Raw genomic sequence first — 23,191 nt, 5'->3', positions numbered from 1 at the left:
AAACTCTCTCGCGACCCTAGTTTTCCCCTAAGTCCATTTCTTTGTTCTTCATCTCTGCACACACCTCTCTGCAGAATCTGACACCGCTTCGCTGCTTACTTTGCTCCTGTTTAATCCTCTCCAGAGAGATCGTCAATTAAATGAGCCACTGAGAAATGACTGAACACAAGTTGGCTCAGTTAATTGGTTCATATTCTCCTGACCCTTGATTGGTTGAGAAGAATCTGGTTTCCCACAATCCTTCCCCCCCCCCCCCCCGCAGGTCTGTGATTGGGGGTGAAAGTTCTGAGCCCCCCACTCCTTTTAATGTTCTTCGCCAAAGCAGGGAATAAACTGTTCGAAGGGATTTGTGCTACTCCGAATTCAGCTCTAGAGCTATGTGAGTGGAGGCACCTTCCCCAGGATCTGTTATTCCAGAGAGACTTGTTAGTCAAATAGATCTATCTACTCTGAGACAATTAAACCCAGCCCTCTTTCCTTTCAGAGATGGAGGAGTTGGCTAGAGAGAGCATCGGCTTGTTAGCTAAGCCTACTCTGGAGTCAGGTAGCCCAAACTTATCCGCTGCCGGGGCTGTCTTTATTATGCTGAAATCATCTCTTGGAGCAGGACTTCTTAATTTCCCATGGGCTTTCAATAAGGCTGGAGGGATCACTACAGCTGTTCTTGTGGAACTGGTAAGTGACAAGTAAATATCCCAGGGCTTTCTGTATAGTGATTGACTAGTGCGCTGGAGGGGCAAAGATTCTGCATTAGTGGCTAAAAGAAATCCTGTAGCTTAATCTTTCTCTAGTGGTAACAAATGGCTTTCTGTATGTCCCCCTGTTCCTCTCACACTCCCTGTTCCCCTCAGGTCCTGTAGAGTATCTCTTTTTGCTGTAAGACTGACCTCCTCCCCTGCCCTCTATGCACCACCTCTTATCCGTGTTGAAACAGTGGCACTAGCTAGTAACTGTAGAGCAAAGGCAGAGAAAAGAGGTGAGTTCAAATGGCATCTGGTCGGAGGTGGCTCAGTGGTTTACCCTGTAATTAGGGTAAGGGGCAGGGAGTTAAAAATAGTTCACAGCCAGTCCCTGTTGTGTGTCGATGTGCAAATGTATAGCTGTGACTAACATTGTGCTGATCACTGTGCTTGCATATCCTCTGCCCTATGTCTATCACGGACCTCCTTTACCCCAGTGCTGCCAACACACGAGCACATGCTCCAAACTCAGCATGGGAATGTTTGGAATCCAGGGCCTCAGACTGTAAGCTCTTTGGGGCAGACGCCATGTCAGCCTATGGCATCTAGCCCAAGAGGGCCCCAATTCCAGCTAAGGGAGGGAGCCTTTAGCTGCCACCAAGTAGTCCGAATGGAGACTCCTATCAACTTGGTACAATTATTATGGGAGAAAATATTACATTTAAAAACCCCAACAAAACGTACTTGACTAACTTGTGAAGAAATGGAAAGTTTTGTAAAAATTGCTAAGGTATATGTGATCATAAAAGCAATTAACAAAGATAATTGGGTTAGTAATTGAGGTGAATGAGGATAACAGAAATGAGATGTGTGTATATATAACTTCCAACATTCTCCTATTAAAAACAAATTATTCTTATGATTTGAATAATAAAGGGAGAGAGATTGGCTCGAGCATTCAATAAGATTCAGTTTATATATTACCAAAAGTACATTAACCTTTGATGGTAAAAACACCAGATAGATCTGACAGATTCAAATTTGCAACCTTTTTCTCAGATTGTTTTACTTTTTTATAGTAAAGACCATATCTATGTAATTTTCCTTCTATCAAGGATATTATAGATTTTTATAATTAAAAGTCCATGGATTTGGGGAGGGAAAAGCCATAATTTGAATTTTGGCAACGTTAAGCATGACCAACTTGTGTGCACTGATACTACTTCCTAGTGATAGGGCTGAGGCAACGAAATCTTGCTTGAATTCACCTTTTCTGGATGCTCCGCATTAGAATTTTAATGAATAAGAACTACATTAGACTTGTGGTAAGTGATGTGGATCGCTACGGGGACAAAGATGGCACCTCTGTATGGAAATCTATGGGGATGCTGTGCGTGGGTATGACCTGTCTATTGGAGGATTTTAAATTATTTGCTCATATTGCTGGTAATTGAGATATGTAAGAGAGAGTTTTCTACTCTGCCAGTGACATTTCTTGATTAATTGAAGCTTTTCCAATCAATTATCCACCGACTCCAATGTCACATTTTTCTGCAAAGTTTGATTATTGTGCAAAGAAGTCAATGTTATTTTAATCTAATTCTCCTTCAGATAGAGGTACACAATTGCCTTCGTGTCTGTAGTTCCAACCAGCAATGTTTAAGAAAAAATCTCCATATTCTTGGTTACTTCAACACCCATAGAAGGCAGTGGGAAGGCTCCTTTGGCTGAACAGGTGTTTGGATTGGGCCTCACATCAGCATAAAATAGATTTAAGGTAACCGGGGAGTCTTCAACATGAAAATGCAGGATTTAAGGAATCTGAAGTGAGAAAGATCATGACATGACGATATTGAATTGGACCTAAATGAACGAATTACAGGTTGATGAAAGTCTACTAAGTAACAAAGATTCTGAAGAGTAAGACAAATACCTAATTTTCATTTATACTAATAGAATTGTTAACCACTATTGAGCATGTTTTAAAACTTGGTAAAGGAGGAAAACCATTTTTTTTTTTGTTGCACAAGCATTTTTGTATTAACAAATAATCAAAGATATTCAATATAGTATGTACCCAATCAGAATGTAAGTAACCCATTAATACTGTGCTGTTTATGTGCTAATCATGTTTATTGGCATATTATGCATTCCTTGTCCTCCAGCTGGTAAGAGCTCTTATACGAGACCACACAACTTGTGTAACACACTCTTTTCTTGCGGTTTAACGTTGGTGTGACAACAACCATTAAAATCAAATATAAAAACACATAAAAGCACAACTGATGGGCAGCCGTGTCCTCACCAATAGCCTGACGCCTCCAGCATAGAAACCATTGTCTCTTGTCTCTAGGATTTAGAGGAACTGAGTGATGTAGGAGTAGGTTCAAAAGGTTACAGGGGAATTTTTCAAAGGTACAAATGGGACTTGGGAGCCCATCTGCCCTTTATGCCTTTTGAAAATCTTCCCCTCACGAGATTATGGACCTTTATTATGTTGATGGCACTGGACCTTCTCCTCCTCTTCCTTCCACTGGGTTCAGTGAAATTACTCCTGTTGTATAGCAAGCAAGCTTCACTGGTATAAGTGAGAAGAATGGGGCCCCACTCTCTCATTTTTATGAGGAATATGATCTGAGCCCCATTTTCCCTTTCCTGCATCAAGTTTAAATGAGTCACTGACTGAGGGCCTGATCCAAAGCCCATTGAAGTGAATGGGGTTGGGATAAGGGTATAAAGTAACGGTAACAAATTGATCCCGTCTTAGTCTTTTCAGCTTGATGCAAGCAAGGCCTATAGGAGTCGGGACATGGATGAAATCAGGGCTACCTGGAGTAGGGTGACCAGATATCCCAATTTTAAAGGGACAGTCCCGATTTTTGGGTCTTTTTCCTATATAGGCTCCTATTACCCCCAACCCCCTGTCCCAATTTTTTCACATTTGCTGTCTGGTCACCCTAACCTGGAGAGCTATCTTCCTGTAGTTAGCCACAAAGGAGAGTCTGACTGGCCTGTGCAAATTCTGTCACATGGTGCTGAGACTTTCAAACGTATTGTAAGTCTGATCTGTAATACACAATATGGTGCTTTAATGTCACCATTAGAATAATTAAACCAAAGGATGATTCTGTGGTGTTTTTTGGTTTGTTTGTTTTTTAATGTTCTCTTGACTTATGTGCATCTAAATGGAGTCGCCTGACTTTCCATTTTCTCTCTTAAAGTGCATGTTGGGGTGATTTAGGGCCTTGATTTGCCAGCTGGGCTGTGACCCTGTGGCCCTGTTCCTTACGGTGAGTAGTCCCAGGGAGTTATTGACTCTAGTGTTTCTTCAGCACACACGGGCTCAGTGGAACTTCTCACAGCTGTGCATGGTCTCATGAGCAGGACCTTGAACTGACGCTGAGGAAATCGTATCATATGGGCCTGATCCCCCAGAGATGCTGAGCACCCACAATGCTGACTGACGTCAAAGGGAGTGGGGGCAGCTAAGCTAGGCTGGAGATGAGGCCTGTGTGTATAGCTAGTTCTCTGGCCTTTTTTTTCCTGGTTCTGGTGGATTTAACTGAAGACTAAATGAAAATAAAGGCAGGTTTAAATCTTTTAACTTTGTATTTTATTTTAAATAAGATTACTAACAGGTGTGCATTAATTAAGAGATTTCTTCTGGGTTCATTCCCTCCGTGAAGGCAGGCTTCCCCTTAAGATGTATTGTTTTGGGTGTGTCTATCTCTGCCTCTGTCATCCTCATCAGGGGTGTAATTGGTGCCACTGTAAATGCTTGCTGGTGAGTTTGCAGGTTTAGGAACTTCTAGATCTTCTCTGCAAAACCCCTGGAGGAAACTTAATCTGAATCTTTGCTCTTTCATCTCAAATATCAGACTTCCCTCGTCATTGCTCTGTGCTTGTATAATGGTGATTTGAGTGAAGGCAGTGAAGGGACGTCTGCACTGCAAAGAAAAACTCGGAGCACTGAGTCTCAGTGCCCAGGTCAAAGGACTCCGTCCAGCTTGCAGGGCTCAGGCTGCGGGGCTAAAAACAGCCGTGTAGACATTCCCACTCAGGCTGGAGCCCAGGCTCTGAAACCCAGCAACCGGGAAGGGTCTCGGAGCCCAGGCTCCAGCCTGACTGGGAATGTCTACGATGCTATTGCGGCAGCGGCGTCCAGAGCCCTGGACCCTTTTGAATCACCGGCCCCGAGGCAGCTGCTCCCTTTGCGCCACACCCCCCCGCCCATCGGCGGCTGAGGGGAGGGCAAAGAGGACAGGGATGTTAAAACACTGCAGGGTCTTTTGCCACAGCAGCGCTTTAACGTTACTGCGCTCCTCTCCCCCGCCCGTTGGTGGCCCTGCTGGTAGGCAGGCAGCAAAATTAAAGTGCAAATTTAAAGGACTGTCCTTAAAGCACTTTAACGTCCCTGCCCCTTTTGCCTCCCCTGTTGGCGGCCTGGTACGGACCCTACCAGCAGGGCCGCCGACAGGGGAGGCAAAAGGGGCAGGTGCGGGTTCTTACGGTACGCTGTACTAGCCCGTACCGGCTCACTTTCACCCCGGGCGGCAGGGTAGTGGTGAGAATCTTGTAACCAGTTTGATTGTATTTATAATGATATTGACCTCCTAGGTGACGTAATGGAGATCTACTGATGACAAGTGCTATGTAAGGATAGGTGGTATTATTTCTCTTATGTGTAGCTCAGGCTTCCCAGCACAATGAGGCAGGAAGGAAAGTCCTCCCCTAACTGCAACACTCCCCCCCCCCCATCTGTCCCACTTCTGCATCGTCAGTTTCACTGTTTCCCATGTAGAGTCAGTCAGTTTCCCTTCTTGTTGGGGTTCACTCTTTTGCGTGGCAGCTGCCAGCAAGAGGGAGAAGAAGATTTTTAAAGATGGGATTGGAAACCCACAAAAATTGGCAGGGGAAGTTGGTGGCAAGTGCAGTATCTGAAATCACTTCCAATTCTTTTTCATGTAGCTGACTAGTTTCCAGGTGCACCATTCCTTTAACAGCGGCAGTAAGCAGACATTCTGATGAAACCAAGGGCTATCTGCTGACCAATCGAAATTTTAGAAGTTAACCAGTTGGGAAAAGTGCGTCGGGAAAGGATGAAGTATTTCAGTGCCAGTGCTGTTTGTGTGTCACCTCTCACGCAGTAAGCGAAGTTAACTTGGAGGATAAGAATTCAAAGACAAAAATCTATGGAGCTGCCACCTTGGTCAGGAGGCACCTGCTATCAGATCTAAAAGCCACTAAAGTGAAATTAAACACTTCTTGTGACTCCAGAAAGTGTCTATATGAAGGTTAGAGTACGAAAAAACAACAAGTGAGAGAACACCGTGTGGCTCCTTGTGACAGGCTGCAGTGGCTCTGAGAACCAAAACCCACCACTGGCTCTGAACATGCAAAAGAGCGGTGGAAATTTGAAGGTGTGGTGTGCGCCATAAAACAAAAGCATTGCTGTTTTATAGCCGCACACAGCGTGTGGGTAATACTGAGGTGATGCTGCTGGAGGGTGTTTTGACAGGAAAACTTGCTAACCCATGATTATTCTCATAAAACGATCCTTCATTCGTAGCCTAGTGTAAAAAAGCACCACCACCATGGACTGACATACTAGGTGTGTGTCCTTCAGAATAGCATTGGCAGATCGCCTGTGTTCTACTATGGCCCAGGTTCCACCGGGAAATAAACAAAAGAGACCAAACCTAAAGACTCTCGTTACACTTGCATATTCACTGTACTCAAGCCTGGATGGATACGTTACATTATACATAGATATATAACACCCCTTTCGATCCATCTATGAATCAGGGCTAACCAACTGCATTAGAAATGTCAAAGCATCCATTAAAGTAGGCAGTTAGATTGCCCTCTGCCATCTAGTGGCCAGATACAAGATTGGACGTTGCCAATTCTGTTTTAGATTTTTCTCTCTTATCCCTCAAAAGTATCTTTTTGTTCTATGTTCCCAGGGCCGGCTCTAGGATTTTTGCTGCCCCAAGCAAAAAAAATTTTGACTGACCCCCACCCCAGCCCAGGGCTCTCCCCCCCCTCCACCCGCACCCCGTGCCACCACAACCCTGGGCTCTCCCCCCCCACCCCACCCGCACCCTTTGCCACCACAACCCTGGGCTCTCCCCCCCCCCCCCGCCCCAACTCTGGGCTTCCCCCACCAGCGCTGACTCCGCCCGCTCCCCCCTGGCCTCCAGTCGGTCCGGCGCTGGCAGGGTTGGGATAAGCAGCGGGGCTCCCAGGCCGCGCCTCAGCCCATGGTCCCTCCAGCCGGGGCTCCCGCCTCCAGCCGAGACTGGGGAGGACAGAGTGGGGGGACCGCCCTGGCAGGGGGCTGAGGAGCTGGGGCAGAGCAGCCCCAGAGGGAGTGGAGCCACGGAGAGTGGGACGCGGGCCCCACACGACAGCGCCCCGCCCTCTATGGCCCCGCTCCTGCGGCTGCTCCTGGCTGCCCTGCTGCAGTCCCTGAGCTGGGGGGCGGCCGTCCTGCGGCACCTGCAGGCAGCCCCGTGTGCCCCGAGGGGCGGCCCCCAGCCCGAGTGTCCCGCGCTCGGAGCCCGCCCGACCATAATGTGCGGGTGCTGCTCCCCGACGCAAACTGCACTGGCCCCAGGGCGCCCTCGGTGCAGGACGGACTGCTGCTGCCAGGGCCGGCTCTAGGCTTTTGCCGCCCAAGCACCAAAAAAAAAAAAAAAAAAAAAAAAAAAGAGGCTGTCTGGAATGCCGCCCCTGAAAATGTGCCGCCCAAAGCACCTGCTTGGTTTGCTGGTGCCTAGAGCCGGTCATGTATGTTCCTACAGCGCCTAGTGCTGTGGGGTCCTGGTCCATGACGAGGGCAATACAAATAATAAATTAGTGATGGCAGGGATTCTGCTCTCTCCCTTCTCTGTCTCCTAATGGTTCAGGGGCATTCACTTTACTGGAAGAATCAAAAGGAAGGAGCCTCCTCTTGCCAAAGCCTGGGATGTGTTTGTCTTGGGTATCAATTGCTTTATGCTCATGTTACAAAACTGCCATGTAACTTCCAGGGCTTTTTGAGGAAAGACTTTCACAGCATAAGATGGGCAGCTCTAATCCTCAGTGGTTAAAGGAGGACCAATATAAATGCAAACTCACTGCACTTTTCTTTCCTATGTCCTCCATCTCTGCAGGGCTCCTTAATATTCCTAATTAGCGGCCTAGTGATCCTGGGATATGCCTCCTCCATCAGCACCCAGTCCACGTACCAGGGCGTAGTCAGAGAAATCTGTGGGTCGGCCATTGGGAAGCTCTGCGAGATCTGCTTCATTTTAAATCTCTTCATGATTTCCGTAGCTTTCCTCAGAGTGGTGGGCGATCAGCTGGAAAAATGTAAGTGTCCCTGCTTAGGGAATGGACCTGACACAGAGTCCCCTTGTTCTGACCATGACCCTAGACCCTCCAAAGGAGAGGTGGCCATTCAGGCTCATGCCAATAGCATGAGCTATTGCAGTCTGCGTCATTCAGGCTCTGTGCATGTATGTAAACTGCCCCATAGGCGCGCGTAAGAGACTTCCAAAATAAATGTGTTGGGCTTGATTTTGGGGCGGGGGTGCCCAACTTGAGATACCATAGAGAGGCCTGATTTTTGGAAAATGCTGAGCGTCTGCTCTCTCTAAAAAAAAAATTGGCCCCTTTAAGGCATCTCCAGGAAAGCACCCAAAATCACTAGTCACATTTGGAAAATTAGGCTGTTAACTTTATCAGCACAGAGACAATTTTGAGGGAGGCTGAGTGGTCGGCACGCCTTGCGCCCTGTGTATTTGGCGAAAGGCGGCCGTCCTGTCAATGTTCTGTTCTGCCAAGGACCACTTTCTCCATGGTCAAACCCTCCCAGACTTTTTGTAAACTCCTGTTTCCAGCGGAGGCTAGTCTAGTGTCTGACGAGCTGTTACGCTGATAGGACTGTAGACTCCCTGTAGAGACTGCATGCTGCATGTGAGATTCTTCTGGCCCTTGAGCCCTCGGTTTGAAACTTGATCTTAATTCCTGGGTGCTACTGAGCAGTTCCTGTGTTTGAGATCTAAAAAGCGATTCACGCTGTTGCTGGCCCTATTGCTGCTGACCACTAGGACAACACGAGACAAGCGGATGCTGATCTCCCCTGCCCCCTTGAACCACCTCTTCCATTTCTCCTCTTCAGTATGTGACTCCCTCTACATGAATGGGACTCTGAGTGGAGAAGGGCCACCTCCTCCCCAGCACTGGTATACAGATTACCGCTTCACCCTGACTGCCCTGTGTGCCCTGGTCATCTTCCCTCTGTCTGTTCCTAGGGAGATTGGGTTCCAGAAATACACCAGGTACGCTTGGCGCTAATGACAGAGCTCTGAGGAAGGCTGGTAGGCTGAACTGGGGCCAAATGCACCCAGCCCTGCAAGCCAGGGGTGAGAGAAGCGTGCTGAGCCACCGGCAGGGCTGCTAAGCATGGTGCTCTGTTACTACAACTCACCCGATGTGGGGACTTAAGAGGAGGGACATGGCAGGTGCAGGCTGGTGTGCACCAAGGACACTGTGCCCTGTATACCCAGTGAGCCACCGAGCAGCTGCAGGTAGCCTTCAGATTACTCCCAGGTCAGCGGCTGGCCCTCCTCCCTGCCCTGGTCTCGCTTTCTTCTACGTGCTGGTCTTAAACACACTCAAGTGAGCCACTCCCCCTGGCTAGCAGTAGGAGGAGCTGAAATCCGGCACGTGCACCGCCTCCGCCTTAACGCAGATTTTATTGACTCACCCAAATCCTGGCCACGCCCCGTCTCTGCCACTTGCTGCCCATCCTCGCCCACTGCTCCAGGCAGTGCAGGTGAAGAGCTTGTGAGCTTCTGACCACGCTGTAGAAACACCTGTCCACGGGTACTGAATCTGGGCTAGTGCTTTGGGTTTGTGGGCATCATTGGGAGCCCTACATGTGTGTTAGCTGAGCTCTCGTTGGCTTGGGACTTGGTGAATTGGTTTCACTTCTTAGAAAAGGTTAAGAAACTTCTTGGTGAACATGGAAAATACAACATGGCAAGTGAATCCCTAGGGTCAGAGCAGAGCTGAGAAGACAAGCTGGATGTCAGACAATAAACTCACTTGTAATTGCTAATAGATAGGATGTGACCTAAAATAGACAGCGTAAGAAGAGACTGTGAACATGTTCATCTGACTTTCTCTGAGGTCGCGTCCTTTCAGCAGCTCTCACTTGGGCAGAGGTTTCTGAATGACACTCCAGATCCCATAGCAATCTCACAGGAATGGGGGTGCTAAATCTGGGTCTTGGCCAAACGGCATCTTGGGTAATTTTCTTTCTACCTAAATCCCCTTGCCTGGCGTTTGTTCAAAATATTAATCTTTCCCTTTCACTCCCTCAAACTCCCGGGTTGTGCTGCTGGTGCAGTGTGTCTCTCGTTCCACCCCAGAGGCGGTTGCATTTCAGTGGCGGGTGAGCTCATTCCTGTATCTACCGTCTCTGTAAAGCTAAGAAGTGGTGAGTGTTACAAAAAGCATGTACGTGGCAGAGGACGTGGACGTGTGCTCCCGCTTTCCCCTCTGTGAATTGGGGGCCACAGCAGTGTAAACCAAGTGAGAGAGGAGACTCCAGGCCAGACTCCTGTGAGAGTTCAAACGTTTCTCTCTGTGGACAGGGCGGTGTTTCCCTTTGTGCAGACACTGGTGCATGTTTGGGGTCTGGCTGCAGTCCCAGGAACTCACAAGCGCAGTATTTTCCCAGTTTCAGTGAGTAGCTAGGTTGCTGCCCTTATGAATCGCAGTATATTCTCTAATAGGGTTGTAACTCACGCTCATTGAACATTACAGCCTGCCAACGTAGAGTGGCTGAATCTTCATGCTGTGCGATAAAAGCGTAACACTTTTCCTCTCCCATCTTTTGTTTTAGTATTTTAGGTACTTTGGCTGCTTGTTACCTGACCCTGGTGATTATAATAAAATACTACCTAAGAACGGAGCATGTTATCGTGCATGAGCGCCATTATTCCTCAAGGTAAGTATCACTGCTTCAAAGGACTCCAGGCTCCTTGACTTGGCACTAAACCCAGGACACAGACGAGTGAGTGGCAATTAGGACGCTAACACAACAAATGTGCTGGAACTTCAGGGCTGTTTTTATGCAGTGCCAGGCTGTTAAAACAGCAGGAAAGTCTGCCTGTGTTTTTTCCTTTGTATTCCTCCTCCTTGGCTTGCCATGCTGTGCTAATGTCCTGGAGGAGCCCTGGATCTGCTGACCTTAAAGTTAGTGGCCAGGGCAGCTGCAATCATGCCTGGAGGTGCTAATGTGCATCTCAGGCAGTTAGGGAGTGCTTGGCTCTCCCTGCCCCTATAACTAATCCAACAAAGTGCATGCTGCTCACTTTGAAACAAGGCTAAGCAATCAATGCCATCGCAGGGTGGTTAGCGGAGTAACCCTTTGTTGCTGGGATGCGGATGTCTAAGCAGGGGGTTTCTATGTATCGGGGCCACCAGATACCTCATATGGGCAACAGAGGGGTGGTTAAAAATTGGTTGAACAAGGATTTAGGTTGCATAAAATAGCAACTTCAGAGTCAGATCCTCAGCTGGCAGCATAAATCAATGCCACATGCATGACTTCAGTGGAGCGATGCAGATGATCTGGCCCTCTATTCTGAAGACCAGAGGGTACATTATTACAAAGGGTCTGTGAGCCATCTGGGTGTTTGAGGCATGCAGGCATCATTGGGTGTTGGGAGAAGTGTGTTTCAGGGTCTGTCATGGCTGTGTGGCTCTACAAAGGGGACCGTGTATGGAGGGTGTGAGGGAGAACTGGGCTTCTCTCCTTTTCCTTTTCTATTTTGCTTCAGTCTGATAAATCAAGAAGGCCTGAACCCTCCCCCTCAACACACACACACACAAATAATTCCCCAATGGGAGGCTTTTTCTGCTTTCTTACATTAGAAATTCCAGTCTTGTCTCCAGGGCCTTGTCTACACTAGGCAATTGTAGCAATAAATTCACTTTGGTACCAACACCAGTTCAGCTGAACTAGCATTAGTAAGAGTGAGAGCCCTGGTTGGGGCAGGGGGCTGGTGGCTTTAGGCCTCTTTACCACTGTTAAACCTGCTGAGGAGATGGTTCACGGCAGGTTATAAAATGGGGGTGACTGTGGGAGCACTGTCTGTGCCAGGGGTTCATTGGCAAACGTATGGGGCTGCCAGTGGGGAATGATTCCCTCAGGTAAGCCAGGGTTTAGGGTGTCCGTATGCAGCGAAGGCCCCAATCCTGCAACTGACTTCATGTGAACTGACCCTCCTAGAAGCCAGCGGGGCTCCAGGCCCGCAGAGTCTGTTGCAAGAATGGAAGCTGAATTCTCTCTTGTGTAAGTGGGTGCAAACTTGCCTCCTTTTGGAATAGCCAGTAGACACTGTGCTGCTGGGCTACTTTCCCAGGGGGGCGGCTTTTCGCTGTAGTGCCAGGCAACGCTGGGAATGTATTTCTCTTCCTGCCCCATTGACTTACTTTTTCTTCAACTGAACTGATCAGCTGTGCTCCCCTTCCTCTCCCAATCATGCAGGGTGTCTTCCTTGGCTTCCATGTTCAGTGTCATCCCAACGATCTGTTTTGGATTTCAGGTAACAGCACCGTGCATTTCCATTGCCCTTTTCGGTGGGCCGGTCCAGCAGGTCACTACTACAGCTGCCTTCGCAGAAGCTCTCACTTAACATGATGCCCCAGTTTAGGGACTGCCCCCCAGATTCCTGACCAGGACAAGGAACAAGCAGAGACCCCGCTTCCCACCTCCACAATACCATGCATCCCAGAATCTACGGGTGGGACACTGGGGGTGAAATCCTGGCCCCAGGAAAGTCCATGGCAAAACTCCCCTTGACTTCCATGGGGCTAGGTTTTCACCCTGGGAGTTTCGGGAGTGCAGGGTACACATCTGTCTGGTGAGCCCAACGTTGAGTTGTGTCCTTCATTAGTGAGTCTGGGGGGACAGGGGAAGGGGCTTGATTTAAGGAGCTTCCAGTAATGGGCATCGCTTTCTATAAGCAGTAGTGTTAATGGGGCTGCCTCACGTGGGAAGCCTGATACAGTAAGAGCCCTGCATGAGCCACGGGGTCAGCGCAGAGGGAGGGTTTGGAGCTGTGTTCTGGTCCGGTCTCCGAGCAGGCAGAACCAGTGGAACCCAGATCAGAGCTGCCCTAGACTTCGCTCCATAGCAGGTTAGCTGCTTGGCTCAGTTCCTGCCCCATGGAGGGGGTGGGGGCAACAAGAACTATGGGGTTTGACGTTTCCCTGCCCCTGCTGTCTGAAGTGGGGAGAAAGGAACGGCTTGGTTTCCGGCCCTGAGGGGGGTGGGAGTGGCCCCTTCCAGAGGCGGAGAACATCCCCTTCTGTTCTCCTGGCAGGAGGAAGGACCAGCCCTCTGTTTTGGTGGCTGGGGAGAATCACTCAAGGGGTGGTGACCTGTCTCTGGAGGGGACTCAGGAGGTACCCAAGCACTCTGCCTCCTGCTGAGGCAGGGGTCTGGGGGAGGGGCGGAGTGGCTGCGTATGGGAGTGGGAGGCCCCAGGGGAAGGTTTGGGGGCAGGGTGGTGGTGGGACTGTGGCACAGAGGGAATATGAGAAGCCGATAGCTTGCCGTTCATGTGGCAAGAGGCATTTCCTCCTCCCTTCACCTGCTGTTAAGCGTGCCGTGTTCTCTCGTGCGTTTCAGTGTCATGAAGCCTGCATAGCCATCTACAGCAGCATGCACAACAAGAAACTCTCCCTTTGGATCGTGGTGTCTGTGCTCTCCATGCTCTTCTGCCTGTTAATTTATTCTCTTACAGGTAACCCCTCCCTCTCGCCGTATCCCAACCTGCTGAAACTTTTACCCCCTCCCCTCTCACCCAGAAACCGCATTGCACGGGTAGGCCTTGTTGACACTGGACAATGACTTCATGTTGGACTATGTTAATATACAACGTGAAACATGCCATAGCGCTCGGACAAGGGCTTTCCTGATTAGCATCGTGGCAGCTAGCTGTGCTCAGGATGCCTTTAAATTGTTTGACTAAAGATTGCTTCAACTCAGCTCGGCTGCCATAGTGGGGAGTGTTGGGCAAGGAAATTTTATAAATGTCTCTTCCTTAAAGGCTTCCTCCCACATAAGGGATAAATACACACACCGCCTATGTTCAAATAACTTGACTACAGTTGCAAAGTCAAGCGTTCAGAAGTTATGAAATGCCAGAATTAAGTTGGCCTGCGCAATCGTGATGCGGCCTTCCGTTGCGTCTGCATTCGAATACAGTCTCCAGTTACGTAATCCCCAACGATATTTCCCACCGGGCCCCAGCCTCAGTCAGTGGACTGAATGGTTCGTGCTCCCTGAACAGAATAGCTCCTCATTAAGTGACCGCCATCCATTCTTTCAAATCTTTTACACCCCTGCCCCCCGCCTCGCAAATCAGCCTGAGACAGACACCCAGCATGCAACATTTCAGCCCAAATGGCTAAAGTTTTGCAAAGTTATAAGCAGATTTTTATATGGGATGTGTTGGGCAACCTTAATAATAGGCAATGCTACCCGCCCCGGCTATAATGAGCAATACACATTCATTGTAATAATTTCCCTCGTAGTTGGTTCCTCCTCCAAACTCCTCCCCAAATGGTATCACGACCGTAGCTCAGTATCACATTTAATGCCTCTGATCTTTGCTGCTTCTCTTGTTTCTAGGGCTTTATGGCTATTTAACCTTTGGCGCTGATGTTGCTGCTGATATTCTGATGTCATACCCAGGAAATGACCTGGTCATCATTATAGCCCGGCTACTCTTTGGCATCTCCATCATTACCATCTACCCAATCGTTCTCCTGCTGGGGAGGTAAGAGAGGCTGCAGCTGTGCATGGCTATTGAAATGTGTGGAGGTGCAGTGTTTAGGATTGGGTTTATGCCCACGCTGACACGGTGGTAGGTGTCAGTGATGTAGATTTCATCCAGAGAAGATTTGGAAAGAGAGATTACTAATGGCAAAACGCAGCCCGCCTCTAAAACAGTGAATTGGTTTCAAAGTTAACGCCTTAGGCGAAGACCCAAATGGGGGTGGCTGAAAATCTGCCACCGACGGGGTATCCCTTCACAACGGTGAAGGGAGAAAGCCAGGGAAGGGCGAGTTCTGCATGGAAAATAGGCATAATGAGAGCGAAGAAGGTTCCTAAAGACGGTGGTCACCATATGGAAGGCAGTGACAACCTCCCCACAAGGGATCAATGGGCAGGGGCTGTCTGAGATTATAAAACAGAACACCCGGGCAAGCAGCCTCGGGGAAGAGCGTGCGGGCGGCCGAGCTGGCACATCAAAAGCCCCTAGTTGGCAGGGGGTCTTGTGGAAGGGAAAAGGAAGGGCGTGTCTCGAGGACCCCAACCAAGAGGATCAGAGGGGAAAGCGCAGGGCCGGCTCTAGGTTTTTTTTTGTCGCCCCAAGCCAAAAAAAAAAAAAAAATTTCCCGGAATGATGCCTCTGGAATTGTGCCACCCCAAGCACGTGCTTGGTTTGCTGGTGCCTAGAGCCAGTCCTGAGAAAGTGAGATTCTTAGCAGGCAGGTATCTTCCCCTCACTGTAACAAAGCCGAGTTGAGTGTAACTCGCTGAGTCCTGTCTTGGCTTGGACCTCTAGGTGCTTCTGTCATACAGATAGTGAGTTGTCCTGGCCTTCATACAGGGGCAGGAACTTCTGGGCCCATGTTGGGATGGGGAGATGGTGAAGCCATGGCCTCTCCCCTTGCGGAGCGTGCTGGGGAAAACAGCCTGTCCCATCCCAAAAGGTGGTGCTTTCCATCTGCGCACAGACACGCTTGGGAAGGGGCAGCAGTGAGTGTGTGGGAGGTGTAAGTCTATCTACACAGAACGCGTGTTCCATGAGCAACTCCCTGCCGGGGTGGAGCGGAGCTCTACACTGCCCCTATTGAGTGCTTTGCTCAAACAATACAATCCAGCCCAAGTAACTGGAGCCCCGATTATGCATTTCGCTGGGAAGAACAGCCAGTCACTTGGGACACCAGAAAGACCCCGTCACAATGTGTGACTGACTGTGGGCGTTAGCAGACACCAGGGCCAGGAGTTCTGAGCCCAGCACAGCGCTGTATGTAACCTGGCTGTGTCTGTCTGATAGGTCTGTCCTACAGGATGTCTGCCTGAATGACAAGTGCAGGTCTGTCGTGCTCTTGGAGCCTTATGAGAGGTGTACGAGGATTGTGCTGACTATCACGTGGATCATAGTGACGCTCGTCATTGCTCTGTTTGTCCCCGACATCAGCGAGGTCATCAGTATTATTGGTGGCATCAGCGCGTTCTTCATCTTCATCTTTCCAGGCACGTACTTGTTAACCGATGTGTGTGTGCATTTTAATTCCGAAACTGAGCCTGGGAAGGGTTTGATGCGTTAGTTACTATTGATCAGTGAAGCTTCTAAACTTACTTCCCGTGTTCTGAGTCTCTGGGATGAAAACGCTTTTTGTGAATTAATTTCCTTTGAAAACTGGGGTGACGGAAGGGAATTGACCTGGAGGTGGGGCTCCTGTTCAGTTTTTTTTTTTTCTGATCAGGTGCACTGGGAGCGATGTGCAAGTTTAAAAAACTTCTCAATGACCACTGCTCCATTTGCCCCTTTAAACAACCAACCCAACATCATCTCTCCCCAAGATTTCATCTGGGATCTTTTTTAATCTCGGGGCTCTGAGCTGGAGGGGGAAAGAGGATGGGTTTTTTAAGTTTGCCTTTCTGCTTGGGCCTATTCCTAGAGCAAAGAGCCAGGTTGAAAGGCTCCAGAATCCATAGACTCCTAAAAGTAGCCTTCAGATAAGAATCTCCTGGTGTGGCTGCAATCTGGCAGTTTTGGAGACAAAGAAACATTCATGAATTTTGTTTGGTAACGTGTTATCAGTGTGTCCATTAGCCACAGGTTCGGATTCTCTGCAGCCTTGTATCTTTGTGTAATCCCTTACACCTAGGTGTAAAATGCAATGGAACACATTCAAAACTCTAGGCTTGAATATTTCTTGGGTGGGGGATTGTTCCTTCTTCAGCAAAAGGGAGAGCCTTCTGTTTAAAGGAATGTGTCTAGACCGGCTTTTGCAAGGCACTCAGTAGCGGGGTGTTTCTCCGTTCATTGCTGTTTTCAGCTACCACCCTCTCGAGCAAATGTTTTGTAGTTTCCTTCACTGAAGGTGTGAGAGGTAATTATAGCTGGAAGCGCCACTTATTTTTATTTCAAACTGCCTCAGGACTGTTGATTTTACATAAATTCCCTGGTTGCATTTTTTTATTTTTTTATTGATTTATTTTTTTAACCAAATCCCTTCCTCTTTGAGCCTCCTGGGCTTAAAAACTCTTCACCTAGACGTGTAGGTGCCAATTATAATGCTGTCTCTGGCCCGGCATGATCAACATGGCAATTAAGATGGTCAGGTGTTCCAAAATGGCAATCATGAACTTTCTTGCCATAATGCCAGAGGGGTACAAGCTGAGTGGAAAATGGACTCACTGGAGAAATCTTCCTCTCCATGTATGTAGGGGAGGTGGGCAGGGGAAGATCAGGAGGAAGACATGATCAGGTTGCCCATGTATTGAGAACTTTTCAAAACCAAATGTAATTCCAGAACCATGTGTGTGGCTTCAGAACAACGGCCTGTGTGAATTTCCAAAGATGGTCTGATCCTAACAGCACCTTGTAATCGACACACTTTGTTTTTGGTGGGATGCAATGTAGGTGGAGGTAGATGTGAAATCTAATGGATGCTCCTGACATTCAGTAACACATTTTCTGTGGGCAAAGAGAGCGGGGGGGGGGGGGGGGGGGAGGGGGGGGGAAGCCACTTCCTTCCTTACCCTTCTCCATTTACATTCCTTCAATGCTCCGTCACATTTCCATACCGCTAGTAGTCATCTCATGTTATGGAAGTGACAAAGGCCCAGATTTTAAAGATATTTAGGCGTTGCAATACTGAGCAAAGCAATGCCTAAATACCTCCTAAAAATCTGAACCGTCATAATTTTTTTCCTAAGTAAAATGAACCCACATGAATGATTTTATGTAACAGCCCTCCAAATGTAGCCGGGTGTCATGCAAAAGTTTAAAGTAACAACTAGAAGTGAGTGTGCATGTCTGCAGAGCAGAAGCCACAAAGGAAAATGATGGAAATCCTGCTAAACATCTGAAAATAGGGGGAAAAAGTCTTAAGTTAAGGCATCTATCTGACTTTATCCATACATGTTCTAATAGAGCTGTAGTGCTGATTGGCAATGCACAACTGAACTAACGCAACACCTTGGCAATTAAACGCACTAATGTATGGTTCCTTCTAAAATTGCCACTGCCTTCTCGTGGTTACTGGGAATGAATGTAGCATGTTCAAATGACATACATTATATGTTTTGATTTGCAGGGCTATGTCTAGTATGTGCAATGGAAACGGAACCCATCGAACCAAGAAAAAAGTAAGCTTCCCTATACCATGTTGGGCATATAACTATTAGGAGATGTTCCTAGTGCACTACATGTATAGCCTATGTAAGTGGAGCTGTCCCTGATGGTCACTTCAAAGATGTGGCAGGGTCCCTCCATTTCTGTCTTCATCTCCCACACATCAGAAGTGCCCATGAAAACTTAACGTAGAATGAATGTGTCCTTTTTCCTTTCTAAACTCCACTGCAAGGCTTTTGCAGTCTCAGAATGTGACATCAAATAACACATTAATCGTAGCAGTTAAAGCCAAAAGGATGAGTGTTTTTGTGTATAACTACACAGTCATTTTCCCTTCCTGTTGAGAGAGAGGGGAACAGACAGTCTAGTTTCACTGTCTAAGCTGTGTAAAGAGTTTTGAAACCATTTGAATGGTAAGAAATTCGATTACAAACTGAAATATTTAAGATCGGAGATGTTAGTAGAGCTAGATGAACTATTAGCGAATAATTTGACAAATTAGGCAAATGTAGCTGGTTCTCCTATTTAAATTCTGCAGTCAGAAGTTTTGGTTTCTTTTTAACCAGACTCTTCACTATGCGGTGTGCAACTGGTCACGTAAACCACCTGGTGGTGGTTCTGCTCCCCGAGCAATGGAAGAGCTGCCCACATGGCCATAGGGACATATTTGTTTGCTCATGAGACCCTTTTCTGCAATGTTATTTTTAAAAAATCCCTGTGTACACATGGCAAATAAGGGTCACGAATACAGTCAAAGTGCACATGTGGTTTGTATTGGAATGAATACCGCTCGCATGTTCACCCAGCTCTAGCTGTTCGTAAGGAATTTTAATGTATTTTTTTCTCTGAATTTTGCACTAAATGCCTTAATTTATCAGGCCCAGAGGGCTGGAAAACAGGCAGATTAATTTCCAATTCACGAACAAGCAGGCAGGTTTTCTGTTGTTCTTTGGATTTTATCAATGCTTATTCTACAGTGCTGACAGCCTAATGTTCTACAACGTATCTTTCAGTCAGACCACCACCTAAATGCAGATTAATTCCCTTAAAATAGTAAGGGCCCAATTCTGTCACCTTCACCCTTGTAAGTACTTTAACATTTCAGTGGGTTTATTTCTCCTGTTCTTACAGGTGAGACAGAGGTGCATTGACTGACACTGGTGGGAACTATTTGTATAGTATGGTCTTAGTCAACGCAAGCAAGGGTGACCGAACTGAGCCCTTCGGCCCAGATCCTCCAAGGTATTGAACTCCCATTGAAATCAACAGGAGTTAGACGCCTAAATACCTTTGAGAATCTGGGCCTTTGTGACTGAATCTGGTAACAGCAGCCCCCTTTCATGGCAGACTGCATAGCCTTTGCCTTGAGCTTGTGGCATTTGGCCTGCAGTCATCTGTTACTTGGCAACACAACCTGAAGCAGTAACTGCTGTTGCTTGATTATAACTTGCCTTTTCACTGGTGTTGGAGTCTGCTTTCTCCGCTCCCCCTACCCCCCAAGTTGTCTTGCTTCTTCCCAGGATTCTTTGCCTGAAATAATGCTGCCCCACTGGCTGGTTTCCATGTTGAAACCATTTGTGCTTCTGGCCAAAGAGGGCTGGATGCAATTCCCTCCTGTGCTCATTTCAGGAATGTCCAAAGCCCATCGGTAATTATGAACTACCCTATGCTGGCCTGTAATTTTTTAATGGGCTTTGGCAGGGTGGGATGGAGTGTTTGTGAGCCAAGAGTTGGCTTTAAGAAGAGGCTGGAAAGGAATCAGTTTGTTTACCCCTGTGCAGCTGCCTGGTTGGTTTAGACCTAAGACCCCCACTTCCGATGCTGGAGGTCATGGGTTCAGGTCTTTCAGTTATTGCATCTGGGATGGAGGAAGTGAACGGGCCTGTAGAGGGAGCCAGCACAAGTCATATTTAAGCCCTAAGCAAATTAAAGGGTGCATAAGCAGAGCCTTGCGTCTCTGTGAATTTCGTTTCACTGTAAGTCAAGACACAACCAAATTCACAAGTAACTTTCAATGTAAGTTTCTTAAACTGAATTTTGCATTTCACTATAGCTCAGATGGACAGGGACAGTCCTGCTCACCTGAGGAGAGTTGTCAGATTATCACTTCTGCTGCCTTACACTGAACAAACCACTCACTCAGCTGACAGGTTTGGTGGGCATGTTTTCAGACAGTATCTTCGAGTCTCGTAGCTTTACCCGAACATCCTTCTCTTCCAAAGAAAATATTCATGACTACACTGAAAGCAAATCAGGATGTTTTTAAAGTCTCTACGATTGAGGGTTTTTCAGTGTCCAGCTCCTCTTTATTACTCATGTAGTGTTGTCCTGGAATTTGACTAAAATGTCAAAAGCATGGGAGGTTTTTTACTTTGGTCAGGAAGAGGGACCCTGACGCTAAGAAAAAATACTGTCACTTACCTGCCAATGCAATGCTATAGCCATACTGACAAGTGGGCAAACAGGAGCACAATGCAAAAGGAAAATTTCTTTACTACCCAGAAATGTAGGCCCTGCTGAAGAATAGAGGGTGCATTGGCAATTTCTCATAAGCAAGAGCCTTGCAACTATTTTGTGCAAAATGGAATGTTTTCCTCTTAGAAATATAGTTTGACTCTCTATAAATGACGTGAGAGGTCCATGTTCTTTGGTCTCTCCTTGGCTACTAGAGCATGTGCCTGCCAGAAGTTCTACCTCAGACCTGAAAGTCAAGCTGGGTTCTTTGACGTGTGCATCCATACTGACCTTTTGACTGCAGTCACTCAACAGTCTCTCATTTCACAGGAAGAAATTGAACCCAGCTCATCCCCTCAGAGGGGGAGTAAAGTGTAATTTTTGGTTGAGCTGCTGTGTCTCTGCATTCCCCCAGCAAGGGTTGTCTTTTCTAGGGTTACCATATGTCCGGATTTTCCCGGACATGTCCGGCTTTTTGGGCCTCAAATCCCTGTCCGGTGGGAAATCCCCAAAAGCCGAACATGTCCGGGAAAATAGGGAGGAGCCGGCAGTGCTGGGCTGGGGGTGCTCGGCCGGGGCCTGGCCCGGGGGTGCAGGGCCAGAGGTGCTGGGGCCGGGCCGGGGGCGTGGGGCCGGGGTCCGGGAGTGCTCGGCTGGGGGCTGGCCCAGGGCCGGCATCCCAGGACCCGAGCCAGGCTGGAGATGCTGGGGCCGGGGCCGGCCGCCGGAGGGAGCCGCTCGGTTGGGGGGGCCAGACTGGGCCGCGCCTCTTCCCCCCACCCCTCCCCAGCTTACCTGATGCCTGCTTCAGGCTTCCCATGAATCAGATGTTCGCGGGAAGCAGGGGAGAGGACTTTGGGGAAAGGGTGGAGTTGGGGCGAGGGCATGGGCGGGGCTGGGGTCCTGTGGAGTGTCCTCTTTTTGGACACTCAAAATATGGTAACCCTATCTTTTCTGATAATTGCTCTTTAGTAGAGAGGGGCGGGAATTACAGGGCCCAGCACCTCTCTGCTCCAGGAGAACCTTACATTGGGGCTGGAACTCTGTAACAGATACAGGATGGACAGGCAGAGAAATTGGGGTCAGGCTTAATTAACTTGTAGTGGGCACCCATAAACTTCTACCCCCCCCCCTTTCCCCTGCCCACTTCCATTTAAAAATTGCTGCCATTTTAACCAGCTGATGAGGTGTCATTGGGCAACATTCCCCCTCTCAGTAAAATAAGTTATAAGGCTGAATTCAGTCACTGCACCATCAGTCTGAAGAACAGTACAGTTATGGTATCAGTGATAGTTTGTGTTTTTTAAACCTAAGATCTCAATGAACAAAAGTTGATTTCTTATTTAGGGGAAGAGTTGTATTTATGGTAACACTTCTCTTTAAATCAGCCTTCTCCTGGGAAACAAAATCATTGCCTAGAGTTCCATTGCACTCTTCTTCTATTTTCTAGGTCCTGTTTGATTGCTTGGGGTGTCATCTCCATCCTCTGTGGCGCTTTTGTATTTGGCCAGAGCACCACCATTGCTGTCATGGAGCTGGTCTACAAATTCTAGGTGCTTACAGGTACCCAGCAGCCTTCAGCAAGTTGCACATAATTTGATCCCCTACAGTTGACCAGTGTGACCTATTTGGTGCAACCCCCAGGCAGCCATGCTTGCAAAGAACAATGCATCTTACTGGAGGACAGCATGGTTTCCGAATGACTGATGGGTGTTTCTCAGCCTTTCCCTGTTTAAGTTCACTTTAGCTTTAAAAAAAAAATGTACACAGTCAAATCCTAGGGGCCAGTTAGCTAAGTGACGGGCATTACCATGCAGCAGGGTGCCGGTCAAACACCATAGTGATGCTGTAAGATCATTGCACCTCCTCCCACCTTTATATATTCTTCCCTTCTGATGTTTGATGGTACATGGTTGCCTTTCATCAGAGCAACCCCCAAGTATCGGCCACTGCAGGAGAAAGGGCAATCCAAGGTGTCCCTGATACTCCCCTCTTCAAACTATAGCCTGTTACTGTCATCTCAAATTCCAGCTTTCCCAATGGGTTATACCATTCCCATTTTGTTGCCCTTATTACACACCATGTTCAAAGCAATAACCAGACACCCATTTACAGCTGTGGGAGTGTGCGCGTTCTGGAAAAAGGGCAAATCCTTGAACTATCATGTTTTGTATTTTACAGATCATAGCAGTATTGCTAGAACAGATACAAGTTCAACTCTGGTACTGGACCTTCTGTAAGTTCTAATGCTTGTACTAGTGTAACACCGACATCCTTCATGCACATGTCTACACAGCAGTTAGAGATGTGATGGTAGCACGTGTAGACAGCTTTGATCACCTAAGTTCCTGCTATTGTTACTTGAGCGAGCTAGACCAAAGCTAGCTCGGCTCTATCTGTCTGGCTGCAGTCACATCTCTGATGGCAGTATAGACATTCCCGCACTGTGGCATCTCAGCTTCAATATAAGGATACTGGAGTTCCCACTACATAGAACAGTGATTTTGTGCAAAACTGCCCTTTCTTTTCCACCTACCCTTGAATTATTTTGATGTGTTTTTCATTACAAGTTCACAAAACTACTTCCATTCAGTTTCCCTGTTGAAGAGCAAG

The 23,191-nt window shown here is 47.9% G+C and overlaps 1 protein-coding gene across 2 annotated transcripts; it reads left to right on the top strand.

Moving 5' to 3' along the window:
* Nucleotides 1-477: 477 nt before the first annotated feature.
* SLC38A8 (solute carrier family 38 member 8) lies at nucleotides 478-23,151 on the top strand. Of its 2 annotated transcripts, XM_054049450.1 has the most exons (11): nucleotides 487-675; nucleotides 7,838-8,036; nucleotides 8,848-9,007; nucleotides 10,579-10,683; nucleotides 12,229-12,286; nucleotides 13,375-13,489; nucleotides 14,380-14,527; nucleotides 15,815-16,014; nucleotides 18,087-18,138; nucleotides 22,029-22,141; nucleotides 22,760-23,151. In XM_054049450.1, exons 1-10 carry the CDS (start codon nucleotides 487-489, stop codon nucleotides 22,129-22,131), a joined length of 1,329 nt encoding a protein of 442 aa, XP_053905425.1. In that variant the 3' UTR covers nucleotides 22,132-22,141; nucleotides 22,760-23,151. The 2 variants fall into 2 exon arrangements, with proteins under 2 accessions (XP_053905426.1, XP_053905425.1); XM_054049451.1 differs by having other exon boundaries at nucleotides 478-675; nucleotides 22,029-23,151.
* Nucleotides 23,152-23,191: the final 40 nt, after the last annotated feature.

This window comes from Malaclemys terrapin, chromosome 14 (assembly GCF_027887155.1).
Source record: "Malaclemys terrapin pileata isolate rMalTer1 chromosome 14, rMalTer1.hap1, whole genome shotgun sequence".
NCBI lineage: Eukaryota > Metazoa > Chordata > Testudines > Emydidae > Malaclemys > Malaclemys terrapin.
Note: the sequence above shows the minus strand (reverse complement) of the source record. Positions and strands in the feature narration are given on the sequence as shown.

Bases quoted from the DNA above. Each gene is read 5' to 3' on its own strand.
- SLC38A8 (XM_054049451.1), top strand. From the start codon at position 487: ATGGAGGAGTTGGCTAGAGAGAGCATCGGCTTGTTAGCTAAGCCTACT. The intron at 8,037-8,847 runs GTAAGTGTCCCT...TCTCCTCTTCAG, and splicing joins GGGCGATCAGCTGGAAAAAT to TATGTGACTCCCTCTACATG. The intron at 10,684-12,228 runs GTAAGTATCACT...CCAATCATGCAG, and splicing joins GAGCGCCATTATTCCTCAAG to GGTGTCTTCCTTGGCTTCCA.